This window comes from Thamnophis sirtalis, unplaced genomic scaffold (assembly GCF_051295495.1).
Source record: "Thamnophis sirtalis isolate CommonGarterSnake01/CBP01778 unplaced genomic scaffold, rThaSir2_p1.2 scaffold_9, whole genome shotgun sequence".
In the NCBI taxonomy this organism is placed as follows: Eukaryota; Metazoa; Chordata; class Lepidosauria; order Squamata; family Natricidae; genus Thamnophis; species Thamnophis sirtalis.
The window spans coordinates 74,139,745-74,161,454 of NW_028261389.1; the positions used below are offsets into that span (position 1 = coordinate 74,139,745).

Genomic DNA, 21,710 nt, shown 5'->3' on the forward strand with positions numbered 1-21,710 from the left:
TCTTAAGCCTGGTTTAGACTTCAGCGTCACTGCACACAGCAATACTGTTTATATACCGCTTCACAGCCCTGTCTAAGCGATTTATAGAGTCAACATATTGCCCACCCCGCAAACAATCTGGGTCCCCATTTTAACGACCTCGGAAGGACGGACGGCTGAGTCAACCTTGAGCCTGGTGAGATTCGAACTGCCAAATTGCAGGCAACAGAAGCAGCCCTGCGGTACTGCACTCTAACCACTGCGCCACCGCGGCTCATTGCGGAATTTCTGCATTTATTACTTTGGCAAAGGTTAACGGTCTGGCTAGGGGGCGCTCAAACAACAAAGCACAGAGAAGGCGCTTTGCCATTGGCCTGCCTCCCAACAGGAAGTCGGATCAACCAATCGGCAGGCACGGCACATATCTCCACGCAACCGGTAGTTGGGATTTGGGAAGTGTGCGCACTGGCCCGCCTGCAACCATTTGCAACCTCCGTTTATCCATCCACCCCTTTGCAGCGTGGAGACCCGTCGCCGCCTACGCGTAGTAGTTGAAGTCTGAATCAAGCTTTAGCGAGACTCACCGACTGCCGAGTCTCTTTTGAACTTATAATAACAGAAACAGCCACTTTTTTCCCCCCCTAGTTTTAAATTTAAAGCTGTTTCAAATTTAAAAACAGTTAAAAATATTTTTAAACTGTTTTTTAAAAAAAGTATTTGAAGTCTAAATCAAGCTTTAGCGAGACTCACCGACGTCCGAGTCTCTTTTGAACTTATCATAACAGATACAGCCACTTTTTTTCCCTTCCTGGTTTTAAATTTAAAGCTGTTTTAAATTTAAAAACAGTTAAAAATATTTTTAAACTGTTTTTTTTAAAGTATTTGAAGTCTAAATCAAGCTTTAGCGAGACTCACCGACGGCCGAGTCTCTTTTGAACTTACCATAACACAAACAGCCACTTTTTTTTCCTTCCTGGTTTTAAATTTAAAGCTGTTTTAAATTTAAAAACAGTTAAAAATATTTTAAACTCTTTTTTAAAAAAAGTATTTGAAAAAAGTATTTTTTTCTTTCTTTCAAAGGCTGCACCATTGAATTCTGGGGGAGAGCAGGGGACATGAGGGGAAAAAAGGGGGAACAAAGGAAAAATAGTTAATATTCTGTAAGATAAAGTACCCCCCCGATCCCTTCACCCCACCCCACCCCCCCAAAAAAAACCCCACTCTTGTCCAAGCAGATCCAATTCACCGGGGTATTATCCGAATGGCTTTGTTCAAGTCCCAGGACCCGGATTGGGTACGAGCCATTTAAAAAAAAAAGATTATTTTAAAAAGTTAATAGACACATCGGTCGGCTACCTCAGTGATGTAATGCCGACCAGCACTAGAATGTTATTCCGCCTATAAGGTTAGAAACGAGGAGTTTTGAGAAGGAGTAGAAAAACTGATTTGAGTTCAGGAAAGTTCTCCTCTTCTTTGGCAAAACAATGACCGAGAAGATACAAAAAGGTCCTTGTAAGTACTTGCGTTCAGTTTAATCCGTCTTGGAAAAAAATGAACTTAGCGGGGTAGGCAGCCCCAAAGTCAAAGTGATTCATGTATATATATATATATCTATACATACATATACATATGTATATATATATACGTTTTTTGCAGTTGTTGTTCTGTTGTAATGGGAACAGTTAAGGGCGGATGAAGTTTTTAAAAAAAGAAGTATTTTAGGCATCGTATTTTTTACCGGTCCTGTGAATCTGCTGGAAGAGAGTCATGGAAAAGGCCATGCCAAGAATCTGAAAGACAAGCGAGAAAAAAAGGATGTCGGAATTAATTGTGGGATACGAACGGCATTTTTACGGAGGCTCACACATGCACGATCTCTACCAGAGTCACCAAGGACAGGCCCCAGTGGTGGGTTTCAATTTACCTTACTACTGGTTCGCTCGTGTGGGCGCAACACTTCTGCGCATGAGCAGAAGCGTCCGGGCGGAGCCTTCTGCCACCGCTACTGGTTTGCCTGATCCAGCAGAAACCCACCTCTGACGGGCCTTATTGCAGTAAGATCTTAATTCCTGCTATTCCGCCATGACTTTGATTTTATTTTCTTTCTTAATACCCCGTAATCCCAGAATTCAGGGTAGAGTCGGGGCAGCTGAATGGAGCTGAGCATTTATTGGCCGGATGCCCTTCCTGACTCCTACGTGGAGTTTGCAACAAATGTTGCCTGAGAGAGAGAAATGTCTGTCACGACCTAGGATTGAACTCTCTACCTTCCGAGTGGGAGGTGAGCATCTTCACCGCTAGAAGCAGATATATCATCACTATTAAAACTGTTTCAAACTGGTCCTAACCGGAATCCCCCCGCTCAATTCTGGAGATGACCGGAAGTCCGGTTCCCCCACCATAGTCTCCTCCTTGCACGGTGTCTTTTTTCATCTGCCGACAGGAAGTCCAGTTCCCCCACCATAGAGTCTCCTCCTAGCATAGCGTCCTTTTTCCTCTACCTCTCCTAACCGAAAGCCCTATCAATTGTGGAGCCGACTGGCGACAGGAAGCTGCAGCAGAGGGATGAAAGAGCCACATGCAGCTCCAGAGCCACAGTTTGCTGATTCCTGAGTTAGCCCATACCTGTATTATGAGGAGACACATCCCAATGGCCCCCGGGATATGCTTGTTATCTTCAAACCACGTCATGACCTTCTCGTAGCACCCCTGGAGAAGAAACATTTTTTTAAACATTGTTTGATAGCAACAGCATTCTGAACAGGAGAGAGGGGCCGGGGTGGGGGTTGGGGGGTGGGGAGGAAGGGTTGACTTCTCCCTATTGTCTTCTCCATTTTGGAAACTCCTTGTAAGCAAGAGCCATTGGCAGGAATTGAAAACTTCAAATGAAATTTGACAAGGACTCGACAAGGAGGTAGAATTTTGCTCTTTTGTGCACCAATTGCTCACCACTTTAATTAAACAGTGTTTTTGTTTATTTATAATTACATGATTTTACATGCTTGGCAACTGACTGCAAAACATGCCTGAAGGCAAGGTTATTTTCATTCAAAACGTGTCTGTGGCATGCATTAAAAAAAAAATTCTTATCTAAATGTGTTTTGTGTGAATCTATAACTACTGTATTTTTCAGAATATAAGACGCACCTTTTTCCCACAAAAAAAGAGGGTGAAAACCTGGCTGCGTTTTATACATTGAATACAGCATTTTTTGTCTCCCCAAAACCCCGCCCCCTTTGCAAAAATGGCAGTGCATAGCTTTTAGGAGGCTTCCAGGGTGCTCTGGGGGCTGGGGAGGGCAGAAATGAGCAAAAAACAGGCTGTTTTTTGCTTGTTTTTGCCCCCCCCCCCCGAAGCACTCTTTAAGCCTCCTAAAGGCTATGCATGCCCTTTTTTTTTGGACAAAAAAATGGGCCCATTTTTGTGAAAAATGGACCATTTTTGTGAAAAATGGACCATTTTTGGGAGGTCTGCAGAGTGCACAAATTTTTTTATTATTTTCCTCTTCAAAATCTTGGTGCGTCTTATACTCCGGTGCATCTTATACTCTGGAAAAAATACGGTATATATTTCATCCCCTGGAAGGAATATTTCCAGAGGATTTTACTCTCGTAAGATTGAATGGGAAGGTGAAAATCCCTCCCAGAAGACAGAAGGTAACTCCGTCTGTAGCACTGCTGAAGAAACCTGCACAGAGAAACCTCCAGAAAGAGTCCCGATTGACTTGAAGGTGACTTTACTTTTTTTATGTACTACACAAGTACTTAAATCCTCTCTGGTGGAACGTAAGGGAGCTGCACAAGTTCCCTTCTGCAATCTGTAATCTAAGCGTCAACCCCGAGCCGAGTATTTTTAGTACCAGATCAATCCCCTGGACAAATGGCTGAGTGAACAACAGTTATTATCTATTAGCGGATTTATGCCTCGCTCCTATCCTGATTTACCTACAGCGTGGGTGTCAAACTGGATTTCTTCGAGAGCTGGACCAGCGTTGTAGTTCTCCTCTGTGGGCCGGCTGGGGGTGGGGGGGGAGGAGTGGGAGGGAGACGAGATGGATGCCTCCTGTAGCACTCCGCTAGCTGAAAACAGGCTGTGGGGGTGGGTGGGTGGTAAGGCCCCCTGTGGCCCGTTTTCGGCCTCCACAGCTTCCTGCAAAACTCTGCCGACTGAAAAAGGGTTGGGGGGGCTGGTGAGGCCCCTCGCGGCCATTTTTGGCCTCCACGGCCTCTTGCAGTACTCTGTTGGTTGAAAATGAGCCATGAGGGGACTCATGAGGCCCCCTGCAGCCCGTTTTCAGCCACTGCAGCCTCCTGCAGAACCCTGCTAGCGGCATATGGGCCATGAGGGGACTCATGAGGTGCCCTACGGACCATTTTCACCCTCCACAGCCTCCTGCAGCACTCTGCCAGCTGAAAATAGGCTGCGAGGGGACTAGCGATGCCCCCTGGGGCCCGTTTTCACCCTCCACGGCCTCCTGCAGCACTGTGCCAGCTGAAAATGGGCCATGAGGGGACTCATGAGGCCTCCTACTACTGCAATGCGCTCTACGTGGGGCAGCCCTTGAAGAGTATTCAGAGACTTCAACTCGTCCAGAACGCAGCCGCGCGAGCGATTGTGGGTGCACCTCGGTACACCCACGTTACACCTATCCTCCGCGAGCTGCACTGGTTACCGATCAGTCTCCGGATACGCTTCAAGGTGCTAGTCGTAACTTATAAAGCCCTTCATGGTATTGGACCTGGGTACTTGAGAGACCGCCTGCTGCCAATTACCTCCCACAGACCCGTCAGATCTCACAGGGTTGGCCTCCTCCGGGTGCCATCTACCAGCCAATGCCACCTGGCTATTACCCGGGGGAGGGCCTTCTCTGTAGCAGCTCCGGCCCTTTGGAATGAACTCCCCGCAGGGATTTGGACCCTCACCTCTCTCCAGGCCTTCCGAAAAGCCGTCAAAACCTGGCTTTGCCGGCAGGCCTGGGGTTGATGAGTTCCCCTCCCCTCTCGACTTGTATGGTTGTGTGACTCTTGCTTATTTTAATTGTCTGTATTTCGTTTTATGTTCCCCTTTTTCCCCTTTTGAATTGTTCGCCGCCCTGAGTCCTCCCGGAGAAGGGCGGCATATAAATAATAAAATTCAATTCAATTCAATTCAACTCCTGCAGCCCGTTTTCAGCCTCCACGGCCTCCTGAAGAATTCTACCAACTGAAAAGGGGTTCGAGCTGAGGGGACTGGTGAGGCCCCCTGTGGCCCGTTTTCACCCTCCATGGCCTCCTGCAACACTCTGCCAGCTGAAAATAGGCCGCGGGGGGATTTGCGAGCCCCCCCCCCGGCACATTTTGGCTAGCAGAGGCACCGCAGGCCAGTCCTTTCGTTATTTACAGGCCAGCCCTGTGGACCAGATCTAAGCATCCGGATCCGGCCCAGGGGTCTCGAGTTTGACACCCCCAACATAGAGGTCATTCCCACCGAATTCTACAGGTCAAGAGCCGAGGTGGCGCAGAGGTTAGGGTGCAGTACTGCAGGCCACTTCAGCTGACTGTTATCTGCAGTTCAGCGGTTCTAATCTCACCGGCTCAAGGTTGACTCAGCCTTCCATCCTTCCGAGGTGGGTGAAATGAGGACCCAGACTGTGGGGGCGATATGCTGACTCTGTAAACCGCTTAGAGAGGGCTGAAAGCCCTATGAAGCAGTATATAAGTCTAACTGCTATTGCTATTGCTATTGCTATTGCTACAAGACTGAAGGATTCACAATGGAGACTATGATAGGTAGTTCTCGGCTTACAGCCATTCGTTTAGCCACCGTTCGAAGTTACAACGGCGCTGAAAAAAGCCACAGGGCCATTTTTCGCACTTAACGGTCTGTAGAGATTCTCAGTCAATCCAGGACCATCCCTGTGGTCACGTGATCAGAAATCCAGACACTTGACAACTGCCCTGTATTTATGACGGTCGCAGCGCCCCCGGGGGGGGGGTCACGTGACCCCCTTTTGCGACCTTTGGACCAGCAAAGTCAACGGGGAAGCCGGATTCACTTCACAACGTCAGTGTGGCTAACTGAACAGCTGCAGCGACTCGCTTAACAACTGCCGTCAAGAAAGGTCATAAAATGGGGCAAAGCTCAGTTAACCACTCTCTTACTTCGCACTAGAAATCTGGGTCTCGGTTGTGGCCGTTCACAGGACTATCTATCTATATTCCTAGATGTTTGGAAGGATCTAGGGGAGAGCATACATTCGGGGGATGAGTTACCGTTTTCCACACCAAGTTCGTGTTGTTGGAATTCCGACCACAATCTTGGGAATTCTCCATACAGCATCTGTCAGGGACAACGTTATCACCCAATACGGGGTACCAATCTCTATAATCAGTTACCCCACAGCAGTGCATCTATTGAGGGAGGAAGAGGAGGAGAATGAGCTGGAAGGTTTTTTTTTTTTTGTAAGTATTTCTGTTCCTAAGAATGTTACTTAAAAGTTCACAACACTACTAAAGAAACGAGAATATATTTCAGAAATAGATGTGTTAGACGTGTAAAACAAAAGCAAGAGATCAAGCACCTTATTACAAGTAGTCCTTGATTAATAGCTGCCTTGTTCAGTGACCTTCAAACTTGTGATGACCCTTCCTTCCTTCCTTCCTTCCTTCCTTCCTTCCTTCCTTCCTTCCTTCCTTCCTTCCTTCCTTCCTTCCTTCCCTACCTTTCCAGCAGGCATGTAAAAGGTGGCTGCTGGATGGGGAAGAAGGGAGGGATTGTGAGAGTGGCTGGGAAACTGTCACAGAATATCATGTGACCACAGCAACAGTAGCCAGTAGCATTGAAGCAGGGATGGGTTGCTGCTGGCGCAGAACATTATAAAACGACTCAAAAACATGACGGCAATAGCAAGGGTGACCGGGGAACCAGTTTGGGGGCATGGCCAGCCTGTCGTCCCTACCGCTTCGGTGACCCAGTTCCAATTTCTACAACCGGTTCGCCCGAACTAGTGTGAAACGGTAGCAACCCACCTCTGCACCGAAGTAGCTACACTTCCCCAAATTTCATTTCCCCACAAATCATGGGTTCTGGATTTTGGATACATTCTAGCTTGTTTCCAACATTATTGCCCGACAAATAACCGTTTTGCACAGATCCCGAGAATGAGCATTTTAGTACTATAGAGAGAAGCCTTGTTAGCTTTCAACATTGGCTGGATTTATATAACAATTTGCAATGAGTTTTATTTGGTTTATGTTTTAATAGAGCGGGGTCGTTAAAAGGGAGTTTTATTATGGTGGTAAACACCAGCTCAATAAACGGTGGTTATGGAAATAACCATTTACTGCAAATTGGAGTCACGGAAAGCATAGTTTTTAGTAATGAAAACGTTGTTGTTAGTTGTGAAGTCGTGTCCGACCCATCGCGACCCCATGGACAATGTTCCTCCAGACCTTCCTGTCCTCTACTATCCCCCGGAGTCCATTTAACCTCACGCCGACTGCTTCGGTGACTCCATCCAGCCACCCTCATTCTCTGCCGTCCCCTTCTTCTTCTGCCCTCAATCTTTCCCAGCCTTAGGCTCTTCTCCAAGGAGTCCTTCCTTCTCCTTAGGTGGCCAAACCATTTGAGTTTCATCTTCAGGATCTGGCCTTCTAAAGAGCAGTCAGGATTATAGAAGGTTATAAGCAACACAACCTGTACGTAGATGACAGTGTGTATTAAGTTCAAAAGGAAAGAAATTGCAGATTGCTAATGCTACCAAATGCCACTAGATGGCAGCAGCAGAACAGCAGAGACTTCTTGCCTCTCCTGCAGTGGTGGTCTACTTTTTGACTCAGGAGTTTGATTTGCAAAGATGTAATATTATATATTTTACCTCTGCTTGAATGATATTCCACGCGTTCTTCAGCCCAACATTATTTTCCGTGTTATACAGCTTGAGGCCCTCCTTCAGGTCCTGCTTTGCACTTTCACTCACCTGTTTCATAAAAAGAATGTTTTTTTTTTAAAGAGTTCTAACTGTTAACACTCTGCAGGTATAATTTTTCATTTGGCTGTTTGGTTGGACACGGTGTGACTGCCTTGTTCAGTGACCTTCAAACTTGTGATGGCCCTCCCTTCCTTCCTTCCTTCCTTCCTTCCTTCCTCCCTCCCTTCCTTCCTTCCTTCCTTCCTTCCTTCCTTCCTTCCTTCCTTCCTTCCTTCCCCTTCCAGCAGGCAAGTAAAAGGCTGCTGCTGGATGGGGAAGAATGAAGGGATTGTGAGAGTGGCTGGGAAACTGTCACAGAATGGACTAAATGGAACAGAATCTCTTTTGCAAAGTCATCCTTAATGGGTGGAGACTCCGGGTTTCCAAAGTTGACCTGGAAACAAATTTCTCAATGCAGGAGGAGTATCTGTGGGGTATGGTCAAAAAAGTCAAAATGGAAGCCGCAACAGCATGCGAATGAGTGCACATTTCGAAACGTGCATTGCAACTGCACGGAAGGTGCACTGCGGTAGCTCACAGAGGACGAAACAAAGGCAGGAGTGACCATAAGAAGGGCAGTGGTGGCGCAGTGGTTAGAATGCAACACTGCAGGCTAATTCTGCAGACTGCCAACAGCTTTGGCAGTTCGAGTCTCACCGACTCAAGGTTAACTCAGTCTTCTGTCTTTCTGAGGTCGGTAAAATGAGGACCCAGATGGTTTGGAGGGGGGGGGGTGATAGGCTGACTCTGTAAACAGCTTAGAGAGGGCTGTAAAAGCACCGCGAAGCGGTCTATAAGTCTAAGTGCTATTGCTATCTATTGATCCTCTATCTGTGGTGGCGGAATGCAGCATTGCAGGCTGACTCTGCCCACTGCCAGGAGTTCGATCTTGACCAGTTCGAGGTTGTTTCAATCTTCCGTCCTTCTGAGTTTGGTAAAATGAGGAACCAGACTGTTGGGGGCAATAGGCTGATAGTATAAACCGCTTAGAGAGGGATGTGAAGCGGCATATAGGTTTAAATGCTATTGCAATTTCATTGTATTTAAGTACAATGACGATAAAGATTATACTTACTCCTAATCCGGGAAGGACTGCATTTTAACACAAAATGGATCTGTGCAAAAGGCTTTCCTAGATGCGCTTGCTACACGCTCTTTTGAAAGTAGCTAAGGGGGCACGGTGGCTCCGTGGCTAAGACGTTGAGCTTGTCGATCAGAAAGGTCGGCAGGTCGGCGGTTCGAATCCCTAGCGCCGCGTTACGGAGTGAGCTCCCGTTACTTGTCCCAGCTTCTGCCAACCTAGCAGTTCGAAAGCCCATAAAAAAAATGCAAGTAGAAAAATAGGAACCACCTTTGGTGGGAAGGGAACGGCGTTCCGTGCACCTTCGGCATTTAGTCATGCCGATCATGGAGACGTCTTTGGACAATGCTGGCTCTTCGGCTTTGAAACGGAGATGAGCACCGCCCCCTAGAGTCGGGAACGACTAGCACATATGTGCAAGGGGAACCTTTACCTTTACCTTTAAGGGTGCAGGAACACACACACACACACCAAATTGTAGACCCGTTTGGTCTGGGGAAGCAGAGCTCACTCAGAACTAGGAAGGGAAGGTCCCTGAATTCAGTGCACTGCTCCTCTTCATTCTGCTCCTCCATTCCCCCCTTCCCCCATCCAAGGACGGAGGGAAATCCTTGGCTGCATCCCTCAAAGCAGCCAGAGTTTGATTGATGGGTCTGAGTACCAGGCAGCCTACAGACGATACCTGATCTCATGCTGATGGATGACCTCCCCAGAGGCCTCACGTAGGGGTGGATTTGAGAGGACTGAACCTTCAAGGACCCCACAAATCAGGGGTCTTCATTAGACCTCTCCCCGCTTCGGGCTTGGAAAAGAGAGAAGAGCCACTGCAACACTGCACACACACACACACACACACACGGTTCCCTTAGTCGATCTAGAAAGATCCCCCATTGATGGGAAGAGATCAAGGACAGCCAGAAGAGGTCGCATATCTGAGCTCTTCTCCCCCCCTCCAGGTCACCAATAAATGCAATGTACCATATTTTTAGGAGTATAAGACGCACCCTTTTCCCTCAAAAAAGAGGCTGAAAATCTGGGTGTGCCTTATGCACTGAATGCAGCATTTTTTGCCTCCCGAAACCCCGCCCACTTTGCAAAAATGGCCATGCAGAGCCTTTAGGAGGCTTCCAGAGTGCTCCTGGGGGTTGGGGAGGGAAGAAATGAGCAAAAAACAAGCTGTTTTTTGCTTGTTTTTGCCCCCCCCCTTCCAGGAGCACTCTACAAGCCTCCTAAAGGCTATTCATGCCTTTTTTTTTAAAGGGCCATTTTTGGGAGGTCTGCAGAGTGTAAAAACTTTTTTTAAATTTGCCTCTTCAAAACCTTGGTGCGTCTTATACTCCGGTGCGTCTTATACTCCGAAAAATACAGTATGTCAATCCAATGTCATTGCCCACCACCTCAAACCTGATTGGAAAAGAGCCCAGATAACACTAATTGTACTGATATTTTATTATTATATTAGCATTCACATTAATAATTATGGATATTAACAATGCTATTACTAATATTAATGTTTAAGACAATGGTAAGGTAAAGGTTCCCCTCAAATATACGTGCTAGTCGTTCTCGACTCTAGGGGGCGGTGCTCATCTCAGTTTCAAAGCCGAAGAGCCAGCGCTGTCCAAAGACGTCTCCGTGGTCATGTGGCCGGCATGGCTAAATGCCGAAGGCGCATGGAACGCTGTTCCCTTCCCACCAAAGGTGGTTCCTATTTTTATACTTGCATTTGTTACATGCTTTCGAACCGCTCGGCTGGCAGAAGCTGGGACAAGTAATGGGAACTCACTCCATTAGGGATTCGAACTGCCGACCTTTCTGACTGACAAGCTCAGGGTCTTAGCCCCTGAGCCCCTGCGTATTTTTTTTTAAAGCATAGTCCCAAACCAAGATTTATTTTCAAGCTATTTTTTCCCCTCTCTCTCCACCTTTTTATGCCATAAACAAGTTTTTCTTCCTTTTTTTGTGTGGGTGGGGGGAGTGAGTTGATTAAGCGGTAATTGTGCTTAGTTGATTCTCAGTTAGGAACCGGTGTGCAAATTAATGTTTCGGCAGCCTTTTTTCCTTCTATCGTGACATAATTTTATCCCAAGAATTACGGTTTGGCAATGACCAACAGCTGTTTCGCTGACGGGCCATGTACTGTATAGCACCATAAATAAACTGTTAATTTCTTTCTCGGTTGACCTACATCTCGTTCTTGATTCAACTGAATGTACAAGAATGCTTCGGTCACAGCCTTGCTGCCATGCTCATTATCTTTTGAGGGAATATGCATGAATGTATACATATATTCCCCCCCCCCCCCAAGGAATTAAGACGAAAGAAAAGAAGCTTTTGCTTCCGAAGATGAGCTAACCAGCTTAGTGGTGGGTCTGTCTGCCTGCCTGCCTGCCTGTCTGTCTGTCTGTCTGTGACTATATAAATACTTACCTTGTCCATGTAAACGAAGAACAAAATGAGTAATATCAGTTCAGCCAGGAGAATGATCAGCAAAACGACAAAAAACTGAAAGAAAGGACAACAGGAAGAGAGTGGAGGATCAGAATCAGTTCACGGAAAGCGCGGAGAGAATCCCGCGTCAATGATATCGCTGGGGAGGAAAACACGAGATGCAGAGTTACATTAACCTACTTTGGGATAATCAAAACAACAAGGGAAATGAGCTCTTGATTAAATTCCACCCACCCACCCACCCACCCACCCGCAGACAGCTGGGGCCCCATCATCACGTGGCCTGCGAGATCGGTCCAGCGGTCCCTGAATGGGGTCACTATTCCCTCCCCGGCAGCTGGACTGGGAACAGTTTGTGTGTATGTGTCTGTTCTTGGGCTAACGGCCCCTGTTTTAAATCACAGATGGAGGGGATGAGCTGGGGGAAAGAAGCGCTATCCAGCTTCAATTGACCCAAACGGTTCTGATTCCACCTAGGACCAAAAGCTTCGGTGATGGCAAATCGGTTGACCCCAAAAGTGCTTCTTCAGCTCTGACGGGATGGTGGGGAATGGAAGGATTTATATTCCTTGCAGACAGCTGGTCATTTGCATCCTTCTAGTGAGTCCTTGAGGCCACTTGGAGGTTTATCTCTGTCCTCAGGGTCACCTGAGTGATGCAAATGGTTCCTGTAACCTGCAATTATTTTCCCTCTGGAAATCCGTTCCTCCTCCCACACCAATCCAAGGGTCTTCATCCCAAATTGTATAGCTAAAAGGTCTGTAGAGATTCTCAGTCAATCCAGGATATGGTTGTCCCAAAGTTGCTTTTTTCAGGAGGCAACTGGAGTTTGGTTTTTCTTTTGAAGATGTTACGCTTCTCATCCAAAGAAGCTTCTTCATCTCTGTCTGGATGGTGGGGAAGGAAAGGATTTACATTCCTTGCAGATAGCTAGTCATTTGCATCCTTTTAGACTTTTAGAGTGTCGTTGAGGACACTTGGAGATTTATCAGTGTCCTCAAGAGTCACCTGAGTGGTGCAAATGGTTCCTGTAGTCTGCAATTATTTTCCTCTGGAAATCCATTCCTATTCTCACACCATTCCAAGGGTCTTCATCCCAAATTGTATCGCTAAAGGTCTATAGAGATTCTCAGTCAATCCAGGACATGATTGTCCCAAAGTTGCTTTTTTTCCGAAGGCAACTGGACTTTCTTGTTTTTTTCATTTGAAGACGTTTCGCTTCTCATCCAAGAAGCGGTTCCACCACAAAACCGCGGTAGACTAAAGCGCGCTCGACGAAAGCGCGTACCTGACGTCATCACAGCGCGACGAAAACATCACGCTGTGAGCAGTAAAGTTAAAATTAACGCGAAAACCTTACCCTAACCCCCCAAACCTAACCCTAAACCTAACCCTTAACCTAACCCTAAAACTAACCCTAAACCTAACCCTTAACCTAACCCTAAACCTAACCCTAACCCTTAACCTAACGCTAAACCTAACGCTAACCCTTAACCTAACCCTAAACCTAACCCTAACGCTTAACATAACCCTAAACCTAACCCTAACCCTAAACCTAACCCTTACCTTTACGTGAATCGGCTTGCTTTCAAAGCGCTTTTTAAAGCGCCCTTTTTTCTCCGCTGTCGTATTTGTCGCGCTGCTGATGACGTCAGGTACGCGCTTTAATCGGGCGCGCTTTAGTGGACCGCGGTTTTGTTGTGCCACGCCAAGAAGCTTCTTCAGCTCTGACTGGATGGTGGGGGAATGGAAGGATTTATACTCCTTGCTGGTCATTTGCATCCTTTTAGAGAGTCCTTGAGGCCACTTGGAGGTCTATCTGTGTCCTTAAGGTCACCTGAGTGGTGCAAATGTTGTGGAACCTTCTTGGAACTGCTGAAAGGAGTGTGTTGTAGATTGGAGATATAGCTGAAGTCCTATCCCCCACCCCCTGTGGCCTCTTTGAACCCTCTTTCAAACCGGCAGTCCTCTCTCTCTCCAAAATGTGGACTTTGCTGTCTTCAAATCAAAATGTCTTCAAAAGAAAACCAGAAAGTCCGGGTGCCTCCTGAAAAAAGCACCTTTGGGACCAGCATGACGGAGAATCTCCATAGACTTTTTTGGTTATATTACTTGAAAAAGTTTCGCTTCTCATCCAAGAAGCTTCTTCAGCTCTGGGTTAGGGTTGAACTGAAGAAGCTTCTTGGATGAGAAGCGAAACATCTTCAAAGAAAAAAACCAGAAAGTCCAGGTGCCTCCTGAAAAAAAGCACCTTTGGTGCACAATCTTGACCTGGATGATGACTGAGAATCTCTACAGACTTTCAGCTATACAATTTGGGATGAAAACCCTTGGAATGGTGTGGGAATAGGAATAGATTTCCAGAGGGAAAAAGTTGCAGACAACAGGAACAAGAAGCACCACTCAGGTGACCTTAAGGACACAGATAAACCTTCAAGTGGCCTCAACGACCCTCTAAAAGGATGCAAATGACCAGCTGTCTACAAGGAATATAAATCCTTCCATTCCCCACTGTCCTGTCAGAGCTGAAGAAGCTTCTTGGATGAGAAGCGAAACATCTTCAAAAAGAAAAAGCAAAGTCCAGGTGCCTCCTAAAAACAGAACCTTTGGGACAGCCATGACCTGGGTGACTGAGAATCTCTACAGACTTTTAGCTATACAATTTGGGATGATGACTGGATTATTGTAATGTGCTCTACATGGGGCTGCCCTTGAAGAGTGTTTGAAGACTCCAATTAGTCCAGAATGCAGCCGCGCGGGCGATTGTGGGTGCACCGAGGTACACCCACGTTGCACCTATCCTCCGCGAGCTGCACTGGCTACCTATTAGTCTCTGAATCCGCTTCAAGGTGCTGGTCGCTACCTATAAAGCCCTACATGGCATCGGACCTGGGTACCTGAGAGACCGCCTCCTGCCGATTACCTCTCTCAGACCAATTAGATCGCACAGGTTGGGTCTCCTCCGGATTCCATCTGCCAGCCAATGACGGCTGGCGACTCCCCGGGGGAGAGCCTTCTCTGTTGCAGCTCCGGCCCTCTGGAACGAGCTCCCTGTTGAGATCCGGACCCTTAATACCCTCCCGGCCTTCCGCAAAGCCACCAAGTCCTGGCTGTTCCAGCAGGCTGGGGGGAGCTGAGAAGCATCTACCTCCACAGAAATTGTGAATGTTGGTTTTGTTTTTAATATGTTGTCTTTGTCTTGTTTCCCCCCTTTCCCTTGTCTTTTGTGAGCCGCCCGGAGTCCTCCGGGAGTGGGCGGCATACAGGACAAATAAATAAATAAATAAATAAATAAGACCCTTGGAATGGTGAGGGAGAAGGAACGGATTTCCAGAGGGAAATAATTGCAGACTACAAGAACCACTAAAAGAACCAGGAGATAAAACCTCCAAGTGGCCTCAACGACCCTCTAAAAGGATGCAAAGGACCAGCTGTCTGCAAGGAATATCAATCCTTCTTTTCCCCACCGTCCATCAGAACTGAAGAAGCTTCTTGGGTGAGAAGCGAAACGTCTTCAAAAGGAAAAGAAGAAAGTCCAGTTGCCTCCTGAAAAAAGCACCTTTGGGACAACCATGACTTGGATGACGGAGAATCTCATAGATATCTCGATCAGTTGGGTTGCCGATATGTATCCAACCAGCGCAGTCTTTGAAGGAAGCTCAACAGCCACAGATGTTCAAGAAGGTGGCAGCGAGTTGGCCAGCCTCCTGGTAATCATGAGGATGCCCCAGTTTACATCAAGCTCTACCTTGCCAGAAGTGATACAGGTAGTCCTTGACTTACAACAGTTCACTTAGCGACCATTCGAAGTTACGACAGCACCGGGGGGGGGGAAAAAAGACTCACGACCGTTTTCGAGCCGTTGCTTGTCGGAAGGTCGTAAAAGGGGATCCCGTGACCCCGGGGCACTGCGACCGTCATAAATGTGAGCCAGTTGTCTTAACATCTGCATTTTGATCAGGTGACCCCGGGGATGCTGCAACGGTTGTAATTGTGAAAAACGGTCACTTTTCAGTGCCGTTGTACCTTCAAACGCTCCCTAAAGGAACTGTTGCAAGTCGAGGGTTATTGCTACAGTAGTGGAGGCTTTGGCAGCGGGGGGAAAAGGCAATTTCTCAGGTCCCTGGCACGAAACAGAATCCAACTTACACTTAAAAGTAGGCACTTGTTTTCTTTGATGGCACCCAAACAGCCTAGGAAAGCTGTCACCATGACAATGGTCCCGATGGCAATGACCAGGTTGGCAGCCGACAGCGACGGGAACGTGGGAGAAAATGTGGCAAAGTTTCCTTGGGATACCGAGAGCCATATTCCCACGCCCAGGAGCCCACAGCCGCACAGCTGAACGGAAAAAAAGAAAGAGACAAAAAAAAAAAGAGGAGAGATGAAGAAGGGGGAAAAAACCTTCTCCCTTTGCCCTTTGCCACACACAAATTGGGGGTAGAAGACTGGCACTTGGACTGGTGAGAGGAGGGAGGTGCCACTTGTGTCCCTTACCGTGGTGGGCCTGCTGACAATTTCCTAACAGTGAGAACAATTAACCAGTGAGTGGCTTGCCTCCAGATGTTGTGGGTGCTTCAACACTAGAGGTTTATAAGAAGAGACTGGGCATCCACTTGTCCGGAATGGTAGAGGGCAGGGGTGTCAAACTCAATTTCATTGAGGGCCGCATCAGGGCTGTGGTTGACCTCTGGGGGCTGGGCGGGCATGACCAATTGGGTGGGTGTGGGAAGCTTGACATCACTCACTGGGTGTGGCCAACTGGGTGGGCATGGCCAGCTTGACATCACACACTGGGCGTGGTCGACTGGGTGGCCCTGGCCAGCTTGACATCACTCATTGGGCATGGCCACACTCACTGGGTGTGGCCGACTGAGTGGGCATGGCCTGCTGGCTGGGCGTGGCCAGCTTGAAATCACTTACTGGGTGTGGCCAACTGGGTGGCCCTGGCCAGCTTGACATCACTCACTGGGCATGGCCAACTGGGAGGGCATTGCTAGTTGGGTGGGCATGGCCAGCTTGACACCACTCCCCAAACTGCTGACCTGATGTTTCCTCTTCGCATTGTGTAGACCGGGCTGAAGCGACATGGGGAGGCCCCTTACATTTTCCAGGACAGCCTCACGGGCAGGCGTGTCATTCACTTAACTTCCCTACCGCTTCACAAATGTGAGCATGGCTTCCGCACATGCGCTTTGGCTTTTTAAAAGGGTGTAAATGGGATGCCATAGAGTCGGAGAAGGTGGGCGGGCCACCTGCAATTTCTGCTACCGGTTCGGGCGAACTGGTCTGAGCCAGCGGAATACCACCTCTGACCGCGGGCTAGATCCAAGCACGTGGTGGTCCGGATTCGGCCCGCGGGCCTTGAGTTTGACACCCCTGGTACAGGCTCTCCCATTGAGCATTCAATGTCTAAGTGACCACTGTATCTTACCTACATCAGAGTTTTGCACTTAGGCAAGAAAACCCAAATGGACAAATGCAGAGTAGGTGAAATCTGGCTCAACAGCCATTAACTGTTATAGGGAGATCTTGCAGTCTTAGTAGGCGGTCAATTAAATATCAGCCAGCCCTGTGCTGCAGCCATAAAAAACAACAACACCCCAAGGCAATCCTAAACTGCAATTAACAGAGGGATAGAATCAAGATCATAGGAAGTGTTAGTACCGCTTCATTATGCCTTAGTAAAGCCACCCTTGGAATACGGCATCCTGTTTTAAGCATTATGAGGTTAAAAAAAAATACTCTGGAAAGAGTGCAGAGAAGAGCAGCAATGATAATTAGGGGGCTGGATGTTAAAACATAGGAAGAACGGTTGCGGGAACTGGGTATGTCTAGTTCAGGGGTCAGCCACCTGTGGCTCTGGAGCCGCATGTGGCTCTTTCATCCCTCTGTTGCATCTCCCTGTTGCTCAAACTATGTGTCACAACCACCAATGTGTGACACCCGCTTGCACACGATTTATTGAGCTTTTCTTCGACACCCTCCCCCCCGGTAGGCCAACTAAGGATAAATCCAAGAAAAGAAAAGTTTCAGAAGAAAACAGAATTTTTAATTCAACTACCATATTTTTCGGAGTATAAGACGCACCGGAGTATAAGACGCACCAAGGTTTTGAAGAAGCAAATTTAAAAAAAAAGTTTTTGTACTCTGCAAACCTCCCCAAAATGGCTCTTTTTCGCAAAAACGGGCCTGTTTCCCCCCCACCCAAAAGGCATGAATAGCCTTTAGGAAGTTTATAGAGTGCTCCTGGGGGCTAGGGAGGGGGTAAAAGTGAGCAAAAAAGGGCAGTTTTTTGCTCATTTCTGCCCTCCCCAGCCCCCAGGAGCTCTCTAAAAGCTTCCTAGAGGCTATGCACAGTCATTTTGGTGAAGGAGGTGGGGTTTTAGGAGGCAAAAAATGCTGTATTCGGTGTATAAGACACACCCAGGTTTTCAGCCACTTTTTTGAGGGAAAAAGGTGCGTCTTATACTCCTAAAAATATGGTGCATATGCTAGTTCTGTGGCCACTCAGGAAACAGGCAGGTACGGGAAGGGTTTTGTGACTCCTAGTGTTTTCTTTTCTGTGGGAAACTAGTCCAAATGGCTCTTTGGATGTTTAAGATTGCCAACCTCTAGTCTAGTTTAATGAAAGGAAGGACTAGGGGTGACGTGATAGTGGTCTTCCGATATTTGACAAGCTGCCACAAAGAAAAGGAGGTCAAATTATTTTCCACAGCGCCCAAAGGCAAAACCAGAAGCAGCGGATGGAAACTCATCAAGGAGAGAAGCAACCTAGAACTAAGGTGGAATTCCCTGACAGTGAGAGCAATTATGGAAACAACTTGCCTCCAGAAGTTGTGAATGCTCCAACCAGTGGAATCTTTTAAGAAGAGACTAGACAAGCCATTTTCCTGAAATGACAGAGTGATCTTCTGCTTGAGCCTAGATTGAAGACCTTCCAAAGTTCCTTCCGACGCCATTATTCTGTATCCCGCTAGAAAGATCAAGGGACCAGACCTGGGTGCCAAGATCCAGCCGATCACTAGACAACTCCGGAGGGACAGAAAAACGCCAAATCTCTGTTCCTTTGGGGAGATTTTGGCAGCCCAGATCTGGTTGCCCTAAGCAACTCTGTCTTTCCTTCAACACACTGACAGGCCTCGAAAGAAGCTCCGTGGGTTTTAGGAGATGGGGGGGAAAGTCACAATGCAGATGCTGGGAGCGGCTTTGGGTGGGGGCCAGGATCACTGACTTCCCCAGACAAGATTCCCTCCCCCCAATTCCTCCTCCTTAAAATAGACTCTATGTGTTTCTTAATTAATTCATTTTTGTTCTAATATACATGGTCCTAAACAGATGGCGGATTATCTAAAAATATGATATTCCTCATCATTCATATATACATATATTTTAAAAATTGGAAAAAAATACGTATGTTTAAAAAAATTGCCACGTGAGAACCTTGGTGTTGGTCACTTGTAATTTTGCAATTTCTGTTAGAACCGGAAATTCAGCAGGTTCGGACAAGTTCTGGAGAACCGGCGGCGGAAATTTTGAGTCGTTTGGAGAACCGGTGGTGGAAATGTTGAGTAGTTCGGAGAACCAGCCAATACCACCTCTGGCTGGCCGCAGGAGTGGGGAGGGAATGGGGATTTTGCAGTATCCTTCCCCTGCCACGCCCACCAAGCCACACCAGCCCGAACCGGTAGTTTTAAAAAAAATTGAATTTCAGCAATGCCTCCTTACTAATTTTTCATACTTCATTCACACCTGCCCACCGCTGGATGAGTTGATCAAACAGTGGACAAGAAGTAGCCTCGTGAACTGACTATCCAAGTTAACCAGGACAAAAAAATACAACAATTATAAGGCACTTTTGCCTGTGACCTTAGAAAAGATCCTAGGACCTTAAATCCTTCCGAGACCCCTAAAACGAGGCACCAGATTGTTGGGGGGCAATAGGCTGACTCTACAAACCGCTTAGAACCATGATGGAGAACCTGTGGCACACAGAGCCTTCTCTGCAGGCACACCAGCCGTCGCCCCAGTCCAGTCCCACCATACATGCGTGGGCCCCTCCCGCCGGCCAGCTAGTCTTCAGGTCCATGCCGCACGTGCATTGCATTTTGGGGCTTCGTGCAGTGTCCCTGTGCCCCGTTTTGGGCCAGGACGGCCTCCCGCACCATCCTGGAAGCCAAACATGGGGGGGTTGTGCGTGCATGCAGGGGAGCATGGGGGGGCAGCATGTGCATTGCATTTTAGGTGCGGGCACGGCGTGCTTTCGCCATGCAACGACAAAACGGTTAGCCCTCACTGGCTTAGAGGATGTTGTCAAGGTGCGTTTTTCAACCTTCGTAGGTTTAAGATGGGTGGACGTTCAACTTCCAGAATTCCCCAGCCAGCACTAAAGAGCGGTATATAAATCTAAGTGCTATTGCAAAGTACAAGATTCTCCTCCTCCTCCATCACCACTCCGCTATTGTTCAGTTACTGGTGTTCCGACCCAGGCTTTCCTTAGAAAGCAAAAAGCAAAATCTTGGTCTACTGTATCTTCTTTTAAACAGCAGAGAATAACGTATGCTTCCAGAAAGCCACATCAATTTTTAACAGCCTCTGTACAAGTACAGTCTGAAATATAACACCACAAACTGTGTATATCATCCGTACTGTTTGCTGTTTGTTGCAAGGAGGCAAATTGCTGGGAGGCAGAGGAAGATTCCCCCCCCCCTGTTTTCCTCCCCAAAAGCTAGGTGCCAGTGGTGGGTTGCAGGCGGTATGCCCCAGTACGGGCATACCGGAGCCTGCCCAGAGCACCGGGTATCATTCCGTTCTGGTGTTCTGGAGGGCCCGCCCGCCTGAGCTCTTTACCTATTCTTTAAAGCCTTCAGCGCTTCCACGCATGCGTATGGTGCATACAGCGCCTGCACCAGAGGTGGGTTCCTACCAGTTCACACCAGTTCGGTAGAACCAGTTCATCAAATCTACCGAACCGGTTAGAAGAGGTTCCACCAGTGGACCCGGAAAGCAGGCCACACCTACAGAAGAGGTTCCAAACTTTTTTGAAACCCACCACTGACACACACACACACACAGAGAGAGAGAGAGAGAGAGAGAGAGAGAGAGAGAGAGAGAGAGAGAGAGAGAGAGAGAGAGAGAGAGAGAGAGAGACTCACAGAGAGAGAGAGAGAGAAAGAAAGAAAGGAAGAAATAAATAAATAAAAACAGAAAAAAGAAAGAAAAAGTGAGAGAGAGATGAAAGAAAAAAAGGAAAAAGGGACAGAGAGACAAAAGGAAGGAAAGGGAGAGAGAGAGAGAGAGAGAGAGAGAGAAAGAAAGAAAGAAAGAAAGGAAGGAAGGAAGAAAGAAAGAAAGAAAACACATGGCTGGCAAGCCACTCCCACCAGATCACATGGCTGGCAAGCCACACCCACAAAGGAGACCACACCCACAGAGTAGGTTCAAAAAATTTTTGAAACCCACCACTGGCCTGCACGATGCTCTGCCAAGCAGCTGGAGCGTCGCGGCAGGTATGACACATGTGCGTGCCACGTGTGTCCGTGTGGACGATCCGGGCCCGTTCCAACCATACAAGTTGGAACGGGATCCGGAACCCACACTGCCAGGTGCGCCTTATACTTCGGATCGCCTTATACTCCAAAAAATACGGTAAGTGACCATCGTTATCTTGCCTACATCAGAGTTTTTGCACTTAGGCAAGGAAAAAAACCAAATGGGCAAATGCAGAGTGGGTGAAAACTGGCTCAACAACCGTGAACTGCTAGAGATCTTGCAGTCTTAGCAGGCGATCCATTAAATATCAGCCAGCCATGTGCTGCAGCCACCAACCCCCTCCTCCCCCCCCCCCCCCGGCAAGGCAATCCTAAATTGCAATTAACAGAGGGATTGAATCAAGATCATAGGAAACCAGAAGCGCTCCCTCCTTCAGCTGACTTCTCCGGATTGCCCTGTTCTAAACCGAAAGCGTTCTCCGTGTTTTTTTGCCTGCCTAGAAAGAAACGAAGGAATCTCTCTCTTCCTGCTACCGGCGTTTAAAATTAGAAACTTGCCAAGTTGATTTGAAACTCTTGGCAGATGAGCAAAATATTTTTGGACCCGGCATTGTAGCTGGAGACAGCTGACTTTTATTGCCATGACATTATGAATTCTCTAACCCCGTGCTAAATAAATTCAGAGCGGAGATAAAGCTGGATCCTGGGGCAAGGGAAGATAATGAGAAAAAAGGAGCTGGAGGTGGGTCACGGAAAGAGC

At 47.6% G+C, this 21,710-nt stretch overlaps 1 protein-coding gene across 2 annotated transcripts in view; it reads right to left on the reverse strand.

Annotated features, from left to right (window-relative positions):
* Positions 1–1,327: 1,327 nt before the first annotated feature.
* TSPAN9 (tetraspanin 9) overlaps positions 1,328–21,710 on the reverse strand; it is a 114,001-nt gene continuing 93,618 nt past the window's right edge. For both annotated transcript variants that reach the window (XM_087722266.1, XM_087722265.1), the window contains 6 exons: positions 15,609–15,800; positions 11,439–11,513; positions 7,835–7,936; positions 6,231–6,368; positions 2,605–2,688; positions 1,328–1,769 (listed from right to left, as the gene is read on the reverse strand). In XM_087722266.1, coding sequence (XP_087578392.1) covers positions 1,698–1,769; positions 2,605–2,688; positions 6,231–6,368; positions 7,835–7,936; positions 11,439–11,513; positions 15,609–15,800 — 663 coding nt within the window. In that variant the 3' untranslated portion in view covers positions 1,328–1,697. The remainder of the gene's footprint in view (positions 1,770–2,604; positions 2,689–6,230; positions 6,369–7,834; positions 7,937–11,438; positions 11,514–15,608; positions 15,801–21,710) is intronic.